The sequence below is a fragment of the Macrotis lagotis genome, chromosome 1, assembly GCF_037893015.1.
Source record: "Macrotis lagotis isolate mMagLag1 chromosome 1, bilby.v1.9.chrom.fasta, whole genome shotgun sequence".
NCBI classification, from domain to species: Eukaryota; Metazoa; Chordata; class Mammalia; order Peramelemorphia; family Peramelidae; genus Macrotis; species Macrotis lagotis.
This window is the reverse complement of record NC_133658.1, coordinates 164,054,711-164,077,568: the sequence shown is the minus strand read 5'-3', so window position 1 is coordinate 164,077,568 and position 22,858 is coordinate 164,054,711. Positions and strand designations below refer to the sequence as shown.

General features: G+C 37.1%; 1 protein-coding gene across 2 annotated transcripts in view; it reads left to right on the top strand.

The window, feature by feature from the left end:
- Positions 1 to 4,611: 4,611 nt before the first annotated feature.
- The window catches only part of LOC141504365 (uncharacterized), a 32,562-nt gene continuing 14,315 nt past the window's right edge, over positions 4,612 to 22,858 (top strand). Inside the window, exons 1-2 of one of the 2 annotated variants that reach the window (XM_074209320.1) lie at positions 4,612 to 4,736; positions 18,846 to 20,135. In XM_074209320.1, the coding sequence (XP_074065421.1) occupies positions 4,627 to 4,736; positions 18,846 to 20,135 (1,400 nt within the window). In that variant the 5' untranslated portion in view covers positions 4,612 to 4,626. Of the gene's footprint in view, positions 4,737 to 5,076; positions 5,988 to 18,845; positions 20,136 to 22,858 lie in introns of those variants that run through there. The other variant, XM_074209321.1, reaches the window with a different exon arrangement.

Below are 22,858 nucleotides of genomic sequence, written 5' to 3'. Positions count from 1 at the left end.
TTGTATTCCTGCATGTGAAGAAGATACTGATAACTGCTATGAACTTTCTCATTCATAAGAGCAGTTAGAAGGAGCATATATAGACAAGACATAGGAAGGAGCTGAATATAATGTTCAATACAGTAAAAAGATGGAATCAATGGGTGATAAAGGAAAGTACTGGGAGGAAGAGAAAGGAGAGGAAGAAGGGGGCTACAATATTTTACATAAGACTCAAGAAAAACCTTTTACAATGGAGAGAATGGGGAAGGCAAGGGGGAATGAGTGAGCCTTCATTCTCAACAGAAATGGCTCAGAGAGGAAATAACATACACATCTAATAGGGTATAGAAATCTATCTTACCCTAGAGAGAAATTAGAGGAAAGGTTTTGGGATAGGGGGGAATGGGGAGAGGGAAGGGGGGAAGCAGATGATAGAAGAGAGGGAAGATTGTGGGAGAGGGTACTCAGATACAACACACTTCTGAACAGGAACAGGATGAAAGGAGAGAGAAAATGGAATAAATGAGAGCAGGGAGGAATAGGATAGAGGGAAATACAGCTAGCAATAGCAACTGTGGGAAAAATATTGAAGCAATTTCTCTGGTGGACTTATGATAAAGAAGACAACTCATCCCAGAGACAGAGCCATTGGAATCTGAACATACTTTTGTTTCATATACTTTTGTTTTCTCTCACTATTCTTGAGGTTTCTCATCTTTGGGGGGGGGGGAGGTATGTTTACTCTCAAAACAAGATTATTGTAATAATATAAAATAAAGAAACCAAAAAAAAAATTTTAAAACTCAGTCTTGAGGCTCCTTTCCTAATTTTGCCATACATACATACACCATCCTTTTCTGCCACTGATGTGTAAATCAGTGTAAATTAGATATGTAAATCATTATCTTCCAGTTTATTTAGCCAAAAACAAAAGTAATCAAAGGGACTCCTCCTCTTATCAATACCTAATTCCTTAAGGAAGTGGGGGAAAAGGAGATTGTCCTTAGGGGTAGATGGTCCAATCACTCTTGTGAGGCAAAGGCAAAGATTTTAAAACAGACAAGAGTTTTCAACTTTTTGTTTTTGCTGCTGTTAAACCACCTTAATCCCTACACTTAGGACTTTAGGCTTTGTTCTTAATCTTCTGCATATTTTCCCAAAGGGGAAAACTCAGGAAAATATTTTAGATTAAAACAAATATAATTTCCTGATGTTTTCCATGAACTGAAAGTGAGGTTTTAATATACCTCCATTTATTCATTTAACTATTCTGCTTCTGAGCATGTATATTCTGATATTTTATACATTCTGTAGTTATTATAAATGGAATATCTCTTTCTAGATCTTCCCAAAGTATTTGGTTGGTATATGATGATGTTTGTCCTTTGTTCTCTAAGAAGACCATGACATCATGGAGGTGATGCCATGACAAGCAAGTGAATTGATTTGAGTGAGGGGGTGCTGTGCTAAGTCACCAGCCTCATGTTCTCTTCCAGGGCCATCTGAGTCCAGTGACTAGATATGAATCAGAAGAACTGGAGATGGCCTTGGATGAGAGGCAATCAGGGTTAAGTGATTTGCCCAAGGTCATAAAGCTAGAAAGTGTCACCTGTCTGAGATCAAATTTGAATTCAAGTCCTTTTGACCACAAGAACAAATGTTCTATCCACTTTACCATCTAGCTGCCAAACATACCCATCTATGTATGTGTATATTGACATAAAAATACTTTATAGTTTTAAAAATCACTTTAAATCCATTGCTTTCTGTTATCTGGCCTAATAATGGGGAGATCTAATCAATGGGGTTAGGTAATCAATATTATAGAGAGAAACAGATTTGAAGTCAAAAAGACTTGAGCTCAAAAACTGCCTTATATGTTTATCAGTGATTCAACCTTGGGCAAGTCAGGTATTCTTTTGATCTCAAAATTTCTTCATCTATAAAATGAGGGTAATAATATCATCTGTCTCACAGGGTGATTATGAGAAGCAAATGAGGTTAAAGTATTGCAAACCTTTAAGGCATACACAAATGTTAGCTATTTTCTATATGCTAGTTTTAAGATCTTTTTTTATGTCATCTGACCCTCAGAACAGTCCTGGTTGGTTGCTATATTAATTTTAAAGATGAGGAAATAAATTATCAGAGGTTAAGGGAAGGTTAAGTGTTTCAACCAACTACACATAGTCAGCAATCAGTTTTTCTAATTAATGCTCTTTATATTTTCTCTACCTTTAAAAAACATTGCTCAAACTTATAAGCTGCCAACTCCAAATTGTTGACTTTATCTCCTAAGATTCAGCTTAATTTGAAGCTTAGAATTCCAGAAACTGTAAAGAGTAACCAAAAATCTACAAATTATTATGGAGAGATCTATAAAAGTTGTCTAATTTAAGGTTACTCAGGGGTGGTTTATGATTCTCACTGGTTTCTTTATCCAGATATTTGTAAGAGGTGGCTTTCAGTGTTAAATGGGCAACAGTATTCAAAATGCCCTGCAAGTCTCTGCAAATAATTACAGGAAAGGGAATAAGTCTAAAATCATAGATATTCAAGGACTTGGAAGTGACCTCAGAATATCATTTTCTAATTTATTATCTGATTTCTGACAAGTATGTGGAAGGTGCTATTTCTGAGTAATGCTCATGTTGGGAAGACAAGAGAGTAAAAAGCAAATTCCTATTCTCGTATAGATTGGATGAGAAAGACTCTGAGGTTCTAGCAATTGTTAATAAAGATCCTATAAGAGCAACTTCATGTGGAATTTACTATCTAAATTCAACAAGAATAAGTTCTGAGATTTTTTAAAAGCTATTTCAATGATTTTTTTAAATATCTGAATCTATTCAGATAAGAAAATATCATTTGGATTCTCTGCAAGTACTGTTCCCAATCATACTTATCCAAAACCCAGAAACATTTTATGAATCATTCTTTATTATATATGCTTTGAGCATAGTCTCGGGGTTTCTAAAAATGGTCCCCAAGCACAAAAATGAATTCATCCCAAAGTTTATATTGTTTCCTATTATATCAGAGAGAAAAAAGAATAAGGCAAAAGAGAAAGAAAAAGATTTTTATTTCAAAGATAGGCTTGTGTTATGAAAGAAATATCTCCTCTCTGAGTTCATGTGGTGGACTAACTGCCTCTAAATATACTATTTATCACCATCCAAAAATTATCCAGGTTAAAAATTTGGGCTTTTATTATTTCTCTGAGCTTCAGGCCTCAGAGAAAACCAAAACAATCATCAGGAACCTAACAAGATTTATTACAAGAAAACTGGCCGGTGAGAGAGAAATCATTCATTTACAAATTGCAATCTTATACATTTCTCAATTCATAAAAGTTAAAGAGAAGATAGACAATCCTAAACTTTCTTCAATGTCATAAAAGTTCAGCAGTTAAACAGAACCATAATCTCATACCTCCTCTATCGAAACAAACAAATATAAGGAAAATCTCAGCTGGTGACATGATTTTTCTTTACAAATACAATGGTCCTGCTGGAGCCAAATGGAAAAGAAGGGGGAAAGAAACAAATAAAAACACAAAACCCCGGCACAAGGATCCAGCATCGACCAGGAAAAATGAAAGGCGGGGAGGATGATGCCTGCACCACTCCTCACAGACTTTTAGGAGTGAAGACCGAAAGAAGGCCATCGCACGTGTGCCAGCGGGCACCGTGCCCGGCTCTCAAGGTGCCATCCACCAGCTCCGTGTGTGGGGGGGAAAGTGGAGATTACCCCGTTGCACCGGCCAGCTGGGCGAAACGGAGAGTCCGTTCAAATATGACCTGTCACTGGGCGTCACTCAGCAGCTGCCTGCCTCAGTATCCTCATCTGTAAAATGGAAATGGCAAATACCTTTTGGGGATAGGGGTGCGAGAATCCAAAGAATATGGTTCAAAGCACAGGTCGGGCGCTTATTTTCTTTTAAGGGGCGGGAAACTAGGAGGAGTCACTCTTCCCTTCAAAAGAGGGGCGGCTAGGTGGCGCGGCGGAGTCAGGAGGACCTGAGTTCAAAGCCATCCTCAGACACTTACTAACCTAGCTGTGTGGCCTTGGGCAAGTAACTTAACCCCCTTGCCTTGCAAAAACCTTAAAAAAAAAAAAGGCTGCTGACCAGAGGATCCGGCGCGGCTGCTCTGCCCACTGGGCCTGGCCCTTCCTTGTCCCGCGCCTAAGAGCTACGGCAATTCCCGGCAACCCCTAAGCCAATCGCAGCAATAGCTGCGACTCTGCGCAAGCGCAGTCCAAGCTGTCCCGGCCCGCTAGGTCCCGCAGCTAGGGACGCACACGTGCCATCCCCGATCACGGCCAATGAGAACCGAGGAAAGTGACAGCAGCCAGACAGGAGGGGGAGGGGTGGGGGCTGGAAGGTAGAGCCGGCCGCCTGTCACGTGACGCGAGCTAGGCGGGCCATGTGATCTCCGCAGTCGGCTCTTCCCGAGGTTCCTCCCAGGACCGTAGCGGAGGGAACCAGAGCGGTGGGCCGCGCCGAGGGAGCTCTCAGACCTCAAGGCCCCGGCCCCGCGGCAGCCCCGCCGCCTCGGCCCCGGCACCTCGGGCTTCGTGAGCACGCCAAGGAAGAGGGGCGGGGCGGGAGGGGTGTGTGAGGGGGAGGCGCCCGAGCAGCCAATGAGCTTGCAGCGCGGCGGGGACGGCGCCGCCCAGGTCGCTCCGCCCCGCCCCGCCCCGCCCCTGGCCCTGCCCCGGCCGCGTCCCGGCGGCGAGCCGTGCGGAGCAGGGTGAGTGTAGAGCCCGGCCCGTCCCCGCCCGGGGCCCGGCCTCCGGCCTCCGCAGCCCCGGGGATCGCGGGGCGGGGCCTGTCCTCCGAGCCGAGGGGCGGGGCGGCCGGGGCTGAGGCGGGGGCCCTGGCCTGGCTCGGCGGGGCCGGCGCCTTCCCTTACTTATTTACTTATTTTTGATCCGCGCTCGGAACCCGGCGTAGCCCTCCAGCCATCCTGGCGGGTCCTGCGCGTGACAGCGTGGCCGGAGGAGCGAGAGGGCTCGGGAGCCCGAACCGCCTGCCCGGGCCCCGGGCGTGTCCCCAGCCTCGTGACTGCTGCTCCGCGCGGATGTCACGTGCGGCTGTTGACATGGAGCAGGCAGAGCCGGCCCCGGCTCCAGGCGCGTGTCCTTTCTTACCACCCTCCGCAGGGCCGCGAGGACTCTGCCCTCCGGGATTCTTGCATGCCTTTGATGCACAGTGCTTATGTGGTCAGATGGGTTGCCGCGAAGACCCTCTGATGTTTGGGCGAGAAGGGTTAACTTTTTTACAGATTGAACAGATCAGGCAGCGCCAGCTCAGGGTACTTAATAATAACCTAGCTGTGTGACCTTGGGCAAGCAACTTAACCCCATTATACCTTATAGAAAGCAAATAAGAATAATAATAACAACAATAATGATAATAATATGGAGAATTTACTCTATACTTTTATTTTTTGGGAAACAAAGCAAGTAGTGTGAAAAGAAAGTGGACATTCAAAATTTCATAGTGAATTTTACTTTATGCTGTGTTTAAAAATGTTTTATTTTAAAAAGGAATTATTGCTTTCAGCATCACAGTTTTTGAGTTTAGAAACATTGCTCTTGATTTGATTGACATAAAGGGCTTTAGTTTTTGAAATGTGCTTTTTTCCCTTTCACCTTTTCATATTTTGGATTAATTCATAAAATAGATGTAATAATTATCATATAATGTTATTAAATTATTTAGCACGACCATAGAATTGCCATAATGACATTGTAAGCACTAAGCAAATTACTCTTTTCAAGGTGGATATTAAACATTTGAAATTCTGCAACCTAGCTGTTGCTTTGGGGTATAACTTTTTATTGCTTTTTCTACTTTTATTTCTAGAAAAAATGTGGTTATTTGTATTATTCTAAGCAGTTAAATAAGATATTGGATAAATAACAGGAATGAGATGAACATGGAACATCCAAACAAGGTCAAGTTGATTTTTGAATATTATGTGACTGAACATATGTGTGTGAGTATATAAAACTTATCTCCATATCTGAACTTAGTTATATATTTGTGATCCTCATGGTGATACAATTTCTATATTTTTAAGTTTGTAAGAAATCTGAACCAACCTCAAAATTAGGCTGTGTCTGTTTGCAGCATTTCTCTTCCTATGAATTATGTTTGCTCTTTTGTTACATCAATTAATAAATATATTAAACATCTATCAAAAATCAAATGATACTTGATCAAAGGGAGTTGGGGGGAGCAACATGTAAAACTATATAGGAATACAATTTAATACATAGTTACAAAGTATGTAGAGGAGCTAGGCTTTAATAATAATAATAATAATAATAATAATAATAGCTAGCATTTATATAATGCTTTAAATTTTGCAAGTATTTCACAAATAACCCTTTTATTGCTCACAACAACCCTAGAGGTAGATGCTATTATTTCTAAGAAGTAGCAAGGAGAAAAGAATACATTACAGGCATAGGACAAAGACATAGAGATGGAAGATGAATAACTTGTGTGAGGAACATGAAGGCCATGTTGACTGGACTAAGTATGAAGCACAGTAGTATATAAGAAGCTTGAAGATATAATGGAGTTTATTGTAAAAGACTTTAAATACCAAACAGATCAGTTTTTATTTTATCCTACAGGCAATTAAGAGGATATTCAAACTTACTGAGGAAGGGTTATTGAACAAAGTCTGATCTATGCTTAAGGAACATCACTTCATTATCTGAGTGAAAGGTAGGGATTAGAAAGGGAAGATATTTGTGGCAGGGATGCCAGTTAGGAAGGCATGACCAAGGGTAGTGGTTCATATGAATGTAGAGAAAGGGAAAGACGTAAGAAATGTTATGGAAGTAGAAGCCTCACAGTTGTTGAAGAGCTGGTTTTCATTGATGGTAATCTTTCACTCAATATCAGTTGTTTTTTTTCTGGTGGAACTGTTTACATGTGAGCATATTCTCAATTTAAAATACTTAAATTCGATATAGAAATATTGCAAAATGACTAAAAAAGAACTTCAGAATAAATTTTCACACCTCCTCCAAATTCCTCCTTTCTGTGTTTTTAGTTAGGCCCTTTAAATTACTAAGTCCAAGATGTTGTTAGAGCTAATTTGATAATTGATTTGAAATCAAACATCTGTCTGCAATAACAAAAAATACTAACATCAGCACTTTTGAATGAATAACCATAAGTAATATTTTCTTGAGCTTGGAAAAATCAAGTACATATATAACAGTAGAATTCGAATTCCAAAAGAGTCTGCTATATCAAACCAAGAACTTTTCATTTAGATTAAAGGTGATTATAAATCTGTATATAAAACTGAAGTATCTCGGTATCACTGTTAGAATAATCAGGGTTATTCAACCACTTCTTTTGTTGCCTACATGATTTCTCCCTGTTTGAGTGTCCCTCTTACTCTTGTTTTTTTTTTTGGGGGGGGGCGCAAGGCAAATGGAGTTAAGTGACTTGCCCAAGGTCACACAACTAGGTAATTATGAAGTGTCTGAGGTCATATTTGAACTCAGGTCCTGAATCCAGGGCCATTGCACTATCCACTGTGCCACCTAGCCACCCTCCCTCTTACTCTTGGAAGTAGAATTTGTAGTTCTCTCTTTTTATAGTGATTCCTCCATATTAGAGTCTTCACAACTCATCAAACCCATTACTCTTCGAATTTTCAAGAGGAAAAATGCTTCAGTGCTCTTGAGCATTCTGGGGACTCTTTGTACCTTCTAGAATTTGTATGAGTCACAATTCAGTCCCACAAGAGAAAATTCCATGAAATGGGGGTCAAGGTGATGCTAGCTCACAAAAAGGGTAGAACCCCAGGTTAAGCCTATTTTCTCATTGTTTGAACCTTGCTTGATTCAGAATGTCATCTCTCTCTCTGTTTTTGCTGAGGGCCTCTCCAGATTGATATTATTATTATTATTATTATTATTATTAGACTATGAAGAAAGACTATTCTTTGCCTCCTTTCTTATTTACCTGCCTTAATCACTGAGAAACCCTGAGGGTTGTTGACCTCTTTGCTTCATCCCTTTCTTACTTAGCCTTAATCAGTGAATGGGTTTTGTCTCAAACTGTAACCTGGAAAAAAACTTTAGCTTTAAAAGGCCAAGGTCTCCCACTGCATCCAGAGCTGTCTCAAGTTTTCCTGATCCATATCTGGCCCAGATGGCTTTAGAGGAGAAAGTGAGCTTGGTGATTTTGCAAAGCACCCCTTCAGTTTTGTATTACAAAACAACCTTATTACTTAATATTAGCCCAGAAAAATGTGAAAGTTCTAGGGAATTTTCACAATTATTTTAATTACATTATTTCCTTTGGAAAAAATCTGGTCCCTACTCACTGGTTTCATTACTTGTCGAGTTTTGAAAGAATGATGAGTATTGAGAGGTACCACACTGTATTTGTTCCCATCCCCTAGACATAAAAAGAACTTCTGGTAAAACATCTAAGTGTTAAATTCATCTCTCTGGGAGATTCTCCCTTCTGTTGTCCTCCCAACTGTATCCCTAATAAATAAATAAATACATTGCTGAGACAAATGGTGAGATTAAAAATGTTTAAGAAAAAGTAAATGTCTCAAACAAAATTGGGTAAACAGATTTTTCTGTGCCCAGAGGAAAAAATGAGAGAAAGGAGGTCCAGGATTATTGCCTTATAGTGTGTGGTACAGCAGGAGTTTCAACAACAGAGCTTCTGCCCTGATACATTTTGTGCCAGTTGGCCCAAGCAGCCTCAGGCTGAATGTCACCTCTGCCGGTTTTTGCTGCCCTAGCTCCATGCATATTCAGCTTATCCTTTTAGAACCTGGTTTCCTCTTTAAAAGTCTGCTTTCTGGACTCAAAGAACTAGCTTTTAAATGTTACCCTATAGAGTTGTTTCCTTTCTGATTCACTGAAGAACCAATTTCCCATTTCCAAGGGATGCCTGGTGTGGCTGCATCATTTTATTGGGTCTATCACTTCAGTGTTAGTCCTTTTTTAAAATATGTGAATAGGTTCTGTGTGATAAAAATACAGTAAAGAAAAATTTCAGAGACTGGGTCTGAGCAAAGAAGAGTTATTTATTTACTTTTCTTAAGAAAAGGGCAGACTCACAATCCCACACCAAAGTGGTGAGAGTTTGAGAGCTGTACCCAAAGTACAGCAAGTTTGGTTTTTTAAAGATTCTAACTGCAGTTGCCCCCCTTCTCCTTAACTTCCTTTGCCTTCAGCCCATTAACTGGATTTTGAGGGACTACAGTCCATTCACAGAAATCTATCCTAGCAACACAAGCAAAGAAGAATATGTAATATTTTCAAAATATATTTCTCACTAATGATGACCTTCATACTATTTTGACTAGGAAAGATAGGGATTCTCCTGGTCAGTGCCTCAGTTAGCAAAACAGTCTTATGGCAAAAGCAGGATGTCCTGGGTCCCTTGGAATGCAAGGATTTTCTTGACAAAAAAAAAAAAAACACTCCTTTAACCCTCAGAGGACTTCACCAGAAATTTTCCACACAGTTCAGAACCTTTTATCCCTTCAGTAAAATATTTGCTGACTCTCACAAATCAGTCAGGATATGCTGTGCATATTTGTCCTCAGTCCTAAATTCTGTCATGCAGGACTTATTGTGGAAGTGAATGCTAAATAATACCAGGACAAGTATCTACAGTATTTATTCACAAAAAGGAATCCTTTAATAATTGGTTTACACAATAATAACATATATAAATAGTAATATGTACAAAAAGACAAACAAAATTATGTATAACAGATAAATTCTTCTAAGGTATGCAGATATACCACATGCATCAGTTGAAGCAGGGAAACTAGGCACAGAGAGATGCTGTAACCCTATAGTATTGAAAACAAATCTTGTAATTTTTTGTACTGTTGAAGTATTCTCATTTCTGTATTGGCTTTTGTAGATCCCATTTAGCAGTAAACTCTATGTCTAATCCTAAAGCACTCTGGATTTAACAAAAGGAGGCCTTGTGGGAGATCTGGGTCATGCCCTTGGGGGCAGGTGCAGCAAAAAATCACTCTTGCTCAGTAAATGCATCTTTACACTAGATGTTAATTAAGCCCCACCTTTGGAGTAGACTACCATTCATTCCCATACTAGGTGTTAACCACTCCTTAAACATTGCCCCTATTCTGCCTACCACAGAAGTATATTTAAAGGTTTGACTCTCTGGCCCACCTCTTATCCTATAGGACTTGTTTGGGCAGATCCTGCCCAGTTTCTTTTCCCTTTTCTTTCTCTAGTTTGGATCCATGTGGTCCCAGCTCTATGAACCTGAATTCTGTCTTTTTTATTTTCATTCATTGGAACATGCATATTTCCATGTTACAAAATTTCCCTCCACCCTTCCCCACTCCCATCCCCTCAGTAGGGAACAGTCAGGTTGGCATTTTACATACATATTTTGTTAAACATATTTACAAATTAGTAATTTTTGGCTTGAGGAATTAGGATTCAGGGGAAGAGATACATAAAAGATAATTTTTATAAAGTGTTCAGATGCAATAGGGGTGTTTTTTTTCCTATATGCTTTGTTTTGTTTTGTTTTTCTTCCTCTGGTTGGGGATAACATAGACTATTACCAGTCTAATACAGCTGTCCTACCAGTCCTATCTTCTTAAAAATTCATTTTATTTAACTTAACTTGTGCCTAACTAATTTCTGTGCTATTCTCCCTCAGCAGACTCTTCTATACTTAGCTTGACTGGAAACTCACCTTCTTTCCCAGCTTGTAACTGCCTATTTTTGTTTAACCTTACTGTGTTCTTAGAGACTCATCTTCTTTATCTCTAAAGAACCAAAACCATATAACTACTCTTCCTCATTAGAGATCAGTAGTTTCCTGTCTTCACTTTAGCCTTTCTTTCCCTCAGCTTTTGCTCATCCCTGTCTGCCTCTTAGTCTCTCCCTCCCTTTAACTCCCAGCAGTACTGAAACTTACCATCTTGTTGCTCCTCCAAAGAATCTAATTTGTGGACTTTTTTGTAGTAACTTGTATACCTTTTGTGCAACCTGTGAATTAAATTCTAAATCTTTTTTACCTCCCTTGAGAGTTTGGTGATTTCATCACCCAAAATAAACCACAGATCTAGGGCAACAAAGGAACATATATAATTGCACAAAAGGCACACTTTTCATAGGTAATTACTAGCATTATCTGACTACATAATGTAATTACTGGTTTCCCCTATAATATCAAGTTAGTCTCTTCATAATTTAAATAATTCTAAATCTCCTGTGACATGCTAATCTTTCTCTATTCTGCTAGTTGATGAAAATTCTTATCAGAATTATAGTTGTGCATCCTCAACCTCAATCTGTGGAGAGTACAGGGTAGCTGGACTCCACAGCTTATGTTCGATCAGAAAAGATACTCTCTCCGGAGTTACCCACCCCATTTCCATTCTCAAGGTCTCAGAACTCATCAAGGAAAAAGACAATTTTAACTATACATCAATAAAAATGGTGCAAATCCTCTGGTGTCATACCTCATTGAGTTGCATATGTTTACTAGGTATGCTTTGTGTTGACTTTACCAAGAACCCTAATCTGGTTTTGGTGTTCTGAATATGTTATAAAACTGAATAATATAGTTAAAATGCTAAGGGTATAGGATCCTCTTGAAGGATGGTTAAAATAAACTTTTGGCTGTCTAGGCAATTAAGTGAGTATAATATAATGGTGGTTAGAATGTGGGCTTTCCAAGCTCATATTATTCTGATCAGGCACAGTTGAACACATTGTACCTTAACCCCAACATAATGATGTTGTTTAGTCCTCTTCAGGTACAACAATTGATGACAACCATTGTTGAAGAGGGCATTATTTTGAGATGGACTAGATGGTCACTGAGCTTCATTTCAACTATAATACTTTGTGTTGTGGTTTGATTCATATAGAAATTGACTACATATTGACTTAGTATAAATAATATTATTATATAATTTTCTATCATATTTTTATTTACTTTGTTAAATACTTCCCAATTATATTTTAATGTGATTTTGCAAGTTTGCTATGGTTGATACCAAACCTAGCATTATCAATAAAATTTTTGAATTACAAAAGATTAAGTCATAAGATAACCCTCTATATAACATTATTGATATCACTGGCAATTTATCTAATTTATTCTCTTGTCTACATCAAATGAAGCATTTATATATAATTTGCTTAATTTGCTTTGTCATATAAATCTATATTTAATGATTCAGTAAATATACTAGCAGCTGCTACTCAGAAGGAAAAATTTTTGCCTGAAAAGTTTGTGAAGCTCTACAAAGATCTTGGATAATTTTTCTAAAGAATGCTAAGGTCACATCACTCTATATCAAGCAAATCCTATGTAAAAACCAAACTGACTGGCCAAAGTAGAGAATAAAAGCACATTTATATATCAGGTTAAATAACAGATATGTACAACCTTCTTCCAAATTTCCCTATTTCTGTTGATGGCATCATCATCATCATCATCATCATCATCCTTTTAGTCAACCAGGGTTGCAACCTCAGAGTCATCCTTGACTTTTCCCTCTCCTTTATTCTTATAGCCAATGAGTTTCTAAGAGTTGTCTATTCTACTTCCATCCCATTCTCTCTGTATACAAAGTCATCATTTGAAGATATTTATCACCTCCTGTGTAAATTATTACAATAGCCCCCTCTTTGATCTCTCTCTGCTTTGAGTTTCTCCTAAATATCAATTTGAACGAAACATAGATCTGATAGTTCTATTTTGTTTCCAGGATAAAATTAAAACCCTCAGTCTGGAGCTTAAAAATCCCACACCTTTTCAGTCACAGTGAGGAGTAAAATAAGAAACAAAATATCTAGGGTTGGTTTTGTTTTGTTTTATTGGTTATGAGAAGAGAAAAGGGGAGGAAAATGGGAATATATTATTACCTAAATCGATTTTGAAATTATTTAGTAGAATGTCTTGTATATATGCTCTCTATCACAACCATTCTGGTACAGTACCTCACACCTGGTCTATTGCCTTTTGATTGATATCCTTGTCTCAAGGTTTTCTCCAATCCAGTTCATTCTCCATCTGTCAAAGTGATTTTCCTAAAAATAAGAGCAAACTAAGAACAAGGTAGTTCTGCTTTCTCTCAATGCTGTTTGTTTATGATACTATCTACTATGAGCATTCCTTTGTCTTTTTTTTATCTTTTTCTCAACATCATTAAAAATAATAATAATAAATCAGAATTCACCTTTTTTGTTGTTTTTGGCTTTTTTTTGTCAACCATAGCTCATTCTGAGCTGTAGTGCTCGTGATAGCATTCTTTTAGGACTTTGCTACACTTTTGTATTCATAATAAGTAACTTGCCTTTCTGCTAAATGTGATTTTTAAAAATCCAAATTATTTTGAGTTCACTGTATAGCTGCTGTATTGATCTCTTTATATAACTTCCTTTCTTCCTTATGAGAATTTTCCCTTTGTGTTCTCAGAATTTTATTTATAAGAATTTCTTTTCCCGCTTAGGCTAATAAAATTTTAGGCCATGTAATACTACTAGTCCTTTTTCTAAACCCTCTGAAATTGGATCTTCCCAAACTAAAGTGCACATCAGATTATACCTGACTTTTCCCCCTAACCAAATTCTAAGACAGTGAACACTATCTCTAATTCTTTTTTTTTTCTTAATAAATCAATATTTATTTACAAACATATTTGCTATTCATTATCAAACAAGACTTGGGCCTGTGTTTCCTTAGTCATTTCTTTTTTTTTTTGTTAGGTTTTTGCAAGGCAAATGGGGTTAAGTGGCTTGCCCAAGGCCACACAGCTAGGTAATTATTAAGTGTCTGAGACCAGATTTCAACCCAGGTACTCCTGACTCCAGGGCCAGTGCTTTATTCACTGCACCACCTAGCCGCCCCCATTTCTTTTTTTTTAAAGAAGGATTTTATTTATTTTGAGTTTTATAATTCTCCCCCTAATCTTCCTTCCCTCCCCCCACCCCCCATAGAAGGCAGTCTTTTAGTCTTTACATTGTTTCCATGGTATACATTGATCTAAGTTGAATGGGATCAGAGATAAATCATATCCTTAAGGAAGAAAAATAAAGTATAAGAGATAGCAAAATTATATAACAAGATAATGGGTTTTTTCCCTAAATTAAAGATAATAGCCTTTGGTCTTTGTTCAAGCTCCATAATTCTTTCTGTGGATACAGATGGTATTCTCCATCACAGATAGCCCCACATTATCCCTATTGTTGCACTGATGGAATGAGGGAGTCCATCAAGGTTGACCATCACTCCCATGTTGCTGTTAGGGTGTGCAACGTTCATCTGCTGCTCATCTCCTCAGCATCAGTTCATGCATATCCCTCCAGGTTTCCCTGAATTCCAATCCCTCCTGGTTTCTAATAGAACAGTAGTGTCCCATGACATACATATACCACAGTTTGTTAAGCCATTCCCCAATTGAAGGACATTCACTTAATTTCCAATTCTTTGCCACCAAAAACAGAGCTGCTATGAATATTTTTGTGCAAGTGATGTTTTTACCCTTTTTCATAATCTCTTCAGGGTAGTGTAAATATACCCAGTAGTGAAAAGGGTATGCACATTTTTGTTGCCCTTTAGGCACTATCTCTAATTCTTAATTACTGGAAAAATCAGATCCAGAGTAGAAGTTCTACCTTTGGAAGATAAGATTATCATTGAGGCAAGTCAAGAATTCCATAAGCATTCTGATTTAACAAGCCTTTAAAAAGCATCTTTTAAATATCAGGAAATAAAAAGACAAAAATGAAATAATCCCTTTCTTCAAGAAGGGGGCAGGAGAGAGCAACATGTACACATAGACCTAACTAACTAAATAAGCTCCTCCTTTTACTCCACAGACTATTGATCTTCTCACCCTCCAAGGAAGTAACACCACTAAATTCATTTTAATGATTATTTTGGAATTTCATGACATGATGGGATTTGGTGATAGAAACATGAATCTCTGAACTTTGCTTGTTAAAAGTATTTTATTTATATTTCCTAATTACGTTTTCTACTTCAGCTCTGATAAATTAGGAACTAGATCGTGCTGGTGATTTTATTCACATTTTTCAGGTTGAGGAAACTGAAGTTTATATAGATTAGGTCCCATAATTAGGAAGTGACAGAACTGGGACTTAAATCCAGGTCTTCTTACCCCATTTCCAATTCTGTTACTCTGCATTATGTCTGTGTTAATGTAACCACTACACTCAGCAAATGAGTCCTAAAAGGAGTAATTAGATTTTTAGAAATAGTTAAGTCATAGAGGACAATCCTTTATTGTTTATTCTCAATTCTAGCTAGAAATCAACCTTATATAATAAATTTAACTGTCGGACATTTCCTCTACCGGTTATATCACCTTTTTGGTAGAGATTCACAGAAAGCAAACTGCCTAGCAAACATGCCTGTTCTTAGTATAGGCAAAGGACTGTTTATAGTAGATAGTATCATAAACAAACAGCATTGAGAGAAAGCAGAACTACCTTGTTCTTAGTTTGCTCTTATTTTTAGGAAAATCACCTTGACAGATGGAAAGTGAACTGGATTGGAGAAATACTTGAGGCAAGGAAATCAATCAAAAGGCAATAGACCAGGTGTAAGGTAATAAAGGACCTGCACCAGAATGGTTGTCATATAAAAGGAGAGAGAAGGGAGCTTATATCTAAGACATTCTGCCAAATAAAGGATTTTAAAACTTCTAAGACAAGTATGTAAACAATTGTTGGCCTTTTATTTTTGACAGGCCTTTATCTTCTTTCAAGTTGATTTGTGTTTCATGTTTCTCAAGAATTCTGTTTTGCTAAGAATATCACTAAGGTCATATCACAAGGCTGAGATTATCACAAAGGCAGCTGGGTGGCACAGTAAAAGTCTGGGCTTGAAGTCAAGAAGACTGATCTTCCTGAGTTCAAACCCAGCCTCAACCACTTCTAGCTTTGAGACTCCCTGGGCAAGTTACTTAAATCTACTTGTTTGTTTCCTTATGTGAAAAACAAACAAACAAATCAATAAATAAAATCAGATGAAGAAGAAAATAACAAACAACTCCAGAACAAAGTCAGAAACTACTGAAACTGAAAAAATTGCACTCTTTTTCTTGCTAGTTCTAAAATACTATAATACTTTTGATCTCTTTTCCCAGCTTTCATCTAATAACTTCTGTATTTCTTGTCATAGGTAGCAATTCTGGGCCTACTGTCAAGTTAATCTTTTTTATTCCATGTTCATTTTTATATTTAAACTTTGTTGTTGATCCAAGCTGGAACCTAATACTGAATTTTGATTACATTTGTGTGTATAGATATCTACTTATCTTTTATATGATGCCCAACATAGGATCATATATCTAGAAGTGTTTTATGGAATTCTTGACTTGCTCAATGATAATCTTATTTCCCAAAGGTGGAAATTCTACTCTGGATCTGATTTTCCCAGTAATTAATATCTAGAAACATATATCTAGATTATAGATAGAATCATATATCATAGATCTAGATTTTAAAAACTGTCCAACTCCCTCATATTACTAAGGAAACTGAAACTCAGAGAGAAGTGTGTAAGTTATGCCATCATTCATTTGATGGTATGGTCTTCAATTACAAAGGACAACAACAATTTTTCCAGAGTCACACAACGGTAATTAAGGCAATATTCAAACTTGGGTCTTCCTATCTTCCTAAGCCCAAGTCCATTATTTTCTCCACTATATCACTTAATAGCCTCAGTGTAGCATAGAAGCTTCATTAGATTTCAGAAGAAACTAAAGATTTAAAAAAAAGCAAAATTGCTTTTCAATTTATTGTTTGATATGTTTCAAATTTATACCAGGTAAATTTAGCTTTGTAATAGTTACTAACATTAGTAACTTCTATGAGGTATTTCTAGCAACAATTCGTATGACAAAATGGTGGAGTGATTTTTTTGGAAATAAATTTCCCCATTGTCAAAATTAAGCTTTTCCAAACTCTACTGAGCTAATTTTAAAAACAGATAACTGAAGAATTTGTTGACATGTATAGCAAGAGGTGGGAGTCATTTGTTTTTATTACATATAAATCTTGAAGAGCAAAGAAGCTTTCTGAATGGTGGGTCAAAGTATCGATTCTCTATATTCACTTTTGGGTGGGAGTTTTTGTTTTTGTTTTTTTATTAACACTTGTACATATGGATATAATGCTGCATTGAGCAAAACATCTGAATATGAAAATACATAAATCAATTAAAAGAGCATTTATTTATGTGATAGTTTAGACAAACAGTTTTAAAAGTTAGTAGTATATGATTAAGCAGCTTATGATAATCCTGACTTTTTATAAAAGTATATAGGACTTATTCTTAGCAAATATTGTTTTAGTATGCAATTATAGTATACTCTTTAAAAATGAATTATATTTAGGTATTTTTTATGGTGTGATCAGAGAGGGGTTTAAGGAGAGATCCCACCAACCTGGAAAGGCTGAATACTGTCCTGATTACGAACTATATCAATCCAACTAAAACGACCTAACTATGTTCAAATGGGTTCATTTCCAAACTGGGTACAGAGTAATTATTTTTTTGGCCATAGCAACTTGTGAAGATTGTATACTGAATTATATATGTTTCATTTAAGACATGTTAGTAGAGGGAGATATTGATGAAATCATAATTCCTTAAGTACTAAAATGATTGATATTGTATGTAGGCATTTTATTCAATGAACTTTTAAAATGATGCTGCCTAGAAATCTTTTGAATTAAAGGCAAAAAATTAATTTCTTTCTTGGTAGTGATAATTCTAGATAGTGGTAATAGATCACACCTCTTTGAATTTCAGAGTTTTTTTTTCCTTAAAGTATAAGGCATTAGACTAGATTATAAGGGCCTCTACACTATAAAATACAATGATTTGGTGAATACAATATTTACTTAATACATTGAACCATTATCTCAAATGAATATGAAATGGTATAATAAAGGAGTACTAGGCTTGGAGTCAGAAAGTCCTGAGTTCAAAGGCAGCTGTGGATAATGAAATCTCATTTTTCCCCCAGATTCTTTATTTGGGCAACAGCACTGTCAGACATGGCTTTAGAAGCTAAAACCTCCCTTCCTGTTATATTGGCACAATTATAGATAAAACAAGGTGCACTTAGTCATTCTCACCTTGTTTTTTTCTGAGCTCCAGCCCCAAAACACCAGCTGCCTATGATACATTTCTTCCTGCATATCCTCTAGTGTTTTCAAATTCATTATGTCTATAGGAACTAATTTTTCCTCCTCAAGCACAACCTTCATCTAAACCTAGCAATCTCTGTTGAGGTGTCTTACTTCTACCTCTTAGAATCCCTCATTCCTTTTAAGGCTCAGCTCAAGCACTACTTTTCTAGTCCCAAATCCTTTGATGTACTAAAATTATTGTGTAACTATTTTGTAAATACTTATGTGTGTTCATGGGTTTTTTCCTTGTTATAGGCTCCTCTTGTATTTCATTTACACCTGTGTAAGTACATTTGTAACTTAGGTAACAGTAACAGTAACAGTAGGTACTTAATAAATACTTGTCCAGTTAATGCTTTTATGTATTCCTTAATATCAACACCCCAAAATATGATCAACAGTAAATTTAGCTAATATTTGTAACACTGATAATCTTTATATAAAACTATTTCCTTCTAGAATTATACTAAAGCCTAGGTGTTTGTGAGTATATTTGACAATGGAAAAGTAACTAGTTTCAATCTCATGGTCATCTAGATGGCACCTCAAAAAGAACAGTGAAACAAATATCACTCTGGCAAATAGCTTCTTCTAATTGTTTTCTCTTTTTTCCTTAATAACAGAATGGAGAAAAAGAAAATCTTGGTGCGATCTAAAGTGGCTGCTTCAAATCTTCTGAGTGCCTTGCATTCTCTCTATCAGTTTGGTCATTTCTGTGATGTAGCTGTTCATACTGTACATCTTGGAATCCAGGAAGAATTTTTGGTACATAAAGCAGTGTTGGCTGCTTCAAGCAACTACTTTAAAGGCCTTTTTCTAAATGATGAAATGTCAGACATTAAGAGGTGCACTGTTGTTTTAGATGACATTTACACAGAAGAATTCACATCCTTTCTGGAATTTATCTATACTGCAAAAATTGAGATTGAACCAGAGAAATTGCATCGAATGAGAGAGGTAGCAGAGAGACTTGAATGCAAGGACCTACTTGACATTTGTGAGGAAATAAAGGCAGAAAATAAAATGGATGGCTTGGATATAAGTCTCCATTTGAAAACTCAGGTATGTGAAAATGGTAGGGCTTCTTGGGTCTGTGATCAACATGCTCATCAGACCAAACTGAATGATTCTCCACCAGTCATAGTGACTCCTGGGAAGAGAAAACTCTGGGATATGCAGAAACATAGAACACTACTAACAGACGGTTCAAATCAAACTTGCATGGTTGTAACTGATGTGAGAACTGGACTAACCAAGATAGTGAAGCAGCCCAGAAGAAAGTCCACAGAGAGCCACACCACAGATGTAATCAGTTCAGAAAGGAAAAAAAAACACTCTCCTCTCTGTGGATTGGAGGCCCAAGAAACTTGTCTAGTCATCAGAAGAAGTATGTTATCTGAGCAAGATGAGGATAAGAATTCTCATATTTCCCAGCCTCTGAGCTCAAATGAATCCAGCAACTTAAGGCAGGATTTGCCTCAGGTGTCTGCAGAAGCCTATGAGTGTGAAAAATGTGAACAGTCCTTCCCTTTCATCAAATCATATCAGTCACACATGGAGACTGAACATGGGATTAATGTTGTCATCAAATATAGCTGTAATGTGTGTGACCAGCTTTTTTCCAATCGCCAGAACCTACGGCAACACCAAGTCACAGTTCATAATGAAGATCGGTGCTTCCCGTGCCTGTTTTGTGACAAGAAGTTTAAACGTCAAAAGGATATAAAATGTCACATACAAAGAGTGCATGAAAAGAAAAGGAATCCTCAGGCTTGTCCCTACTGTGACAAGGTTATCAGCTCCAAATGTGGCCTGACTGTTCACATTAGAACTCACACAGGAGAAAAACCTTATAAATGTGGCTATTGCCTTGCAAGTTTTGCCCAGAGGTCTGCTTACAATACTCATGTAAGGTACATTTTGTGTATGTATGTCTGGACACAAGTGCTGAAAAGTGGACCCAAGATTATTTAGTGATCTTTATTTTCAATTTATGTATTATTTTACTTGATCATGAGAGATTTGGGGTGGGAAAGTTAATGATGATTTAAATATCAGACATACTTTTTTTGAGAGTTAGAGAAAAAGTCTTTATCTGTCCTTGATATAACTAGGTGATGGTTTTAGAGTCAGGAGGACAGGAGTTTGAATCCAGCCTCAGACACTTAACACTCACCTGCTGTGTGGCCTTGGGCAAGTCACTTAACCCTGTTTGCCTCAAATCCAGGGCCATCTCCAGTCATCCTGATTCATATCTGGTCACTGGACCCAGATAGCACTGAAGAAGAAAGTAAGGTTGGTGATTTAGCATAGCTCTCCCCCCACTCAAATTCCTTTCACATGCTTGTCATGGCATTATCATCCTGATGTCGTCATCATCATCATCATCATCAATCACAAAATCTCACAACTAGAAAGGACTTCAGATGTCATCTAGTTCCATTCCATAACAGAAGAATACTTCCTAAATCATACTCCATAAGTGCTCATTCAACTTTTTCTTGAACTGAAATGATGGATAATCCACTATTTCTCCATACTTTTGAATAACATTGTTAGAAAGACTAAATTTGCCTCATTATAACTGCTACCCATTATTTCAAGTTCTGCAGGGCTTAAGTAAAACGATTATAATCCTTTTCCACCTGATAGCATGTCAGAAACTTGAGGACAGTGATCATATCCTTACTAAGTCTTAATTTCAGGCCATATATCTTCAGTTTCTTCATCTTCAGATCTCTTGAACTCTGCTCCTTTTTCATTCTCCACCTGCATTTGTCTGTTTTTAAACTTATTCGCATCTATTATAAAATGCAGTTCTCAAGAGTTGAACAAAGCAATGGAGAAGTAATCTAATCATAGCGAAGTACATTGGATGTATCACTACTAGACTTGGACACTAAGCCTTTCTTAAATGTAGGCTGTCATCATGTCATACTCTTAATTCTTATTAAGTTTGTAATCCATAAATCCCTCTGACCTTTTTGAACAAACTATTTAAATATACCTCTCAATTTTTTGAACCAAGTGTTAGACTTTATGAAGATAGAAGGGTCTGGCATGCTATGGTACATGGAGTCATGAAGCGTCAGATATGACTGGATGACTGAACAACAAGAAGAAATTTTCATATATAATTATATTTGGCCCAGTGTTCTTTAGCCTTTCCAAATCTTTTGAATCTTGGCTTATCTAGTGTATTAGCTTTTCTTACTGACTTTAAGTAATCTATAGATCTGACAGATATGTATGCCTTTAATTTACTCAGAAAAGATGTTAACTAGTACAGGGTCAGGTATATATATGTGTACACACACACACACACACACACACACACACACAAACACACCTCAGACCCTCTAGTAGAGATCACAATCCAAATTGGATTGAACAATTGATAATTAATTTGGAAATGGTCAATAGATTCATTATAGTGAATCCATTTCACTATAATATTCATTTATTCCATAAGAATAGTGAAAGAGATTTTAGCAAATGCTTATTAAAAATAGGTAAACTATCTATAGCCCTCTTCTGATCAAAAGAAAACAAGGTAGTCTGGCATGATCTAGTATTTTATTAGGAATCAAAGTCAAGCCTATGTTTTGGAAAAATGGGAAAATAGTTGCCCTTCTCTAGTGTTCTGCATTGGTCACAGTACATCTGGAGTGCTGTGTTAAGTTTGGAAGACTAAATTTTAAGGACATTGGTGAGCTAGAGATTATCCAGAGAAAAGTGAACAGAATGGCAAATAGCCTTGGAATCTCAACATCAGCTGGATGATTATGTTAGGCATGTCATATAAAAGAGCTCTTGGATAACAGTTAGACCTTATCATTGCTGAGGTCCAGTCTAATTCTAAGATTCTATGATAGTTCACAGAACTTTTTACATGGCAAAAAAATATTGTGAGGAATGTAGTAAAAGTTTTATTCCCATTTTATAAGTGAAGAAACTGAGACTCAAAAAGATTAACTGCCCTATCCCAAGTCATATGGCTTGTAAATATCAGTGGTAGAACTCAAAATTATGTCAGACAACATATTACATCCACAATGTTGTCTTTATAATCCAACTATTCTACTAATGGATTTTGCTTTAACTTTTTCTTTACTTTCTCAGAAAAGTGTTTAAACCCTTTCCTTATCTGAATTGAATTAAAGGAAGGTGGGTTCAATGAACATCTGGCCCAAAGAGTCTAGGAGTTTTCATTCAGGCTTAGGTTACTAGCCTTAAGAGAGAGAAAAGGAAGTAAATCCCTCTCTCTAGAGTAATTATTTTCCTCATATAGGGTTATTATCACCATTTTTGTAAATGAATTCAGTAGATGATACCCTTGGCCCTGATACTTCAGAATTGTAGAGAGCAGAAGAATTTTATTCTCCTCACATACACTATATATCCTTCCAGAAGTTGAAAGCTATTGTAGTGCTAATTGATAGCTTTTCTTAGTTCCTATCCTGATACTGCCTACTAAGGTAGATAGCATATTAAAGGGCTCAAGATCCAAATGGATGGGGAAAGTGTGGTAGTACTGGAGGGTGTTATAACATGATTAGGAAGGTCAGAGGTGTAGGATGGAGGAATTATGAGGTAGATCAAGAAATCTACAGAGAATAAAAGCTTTAAGACTTGA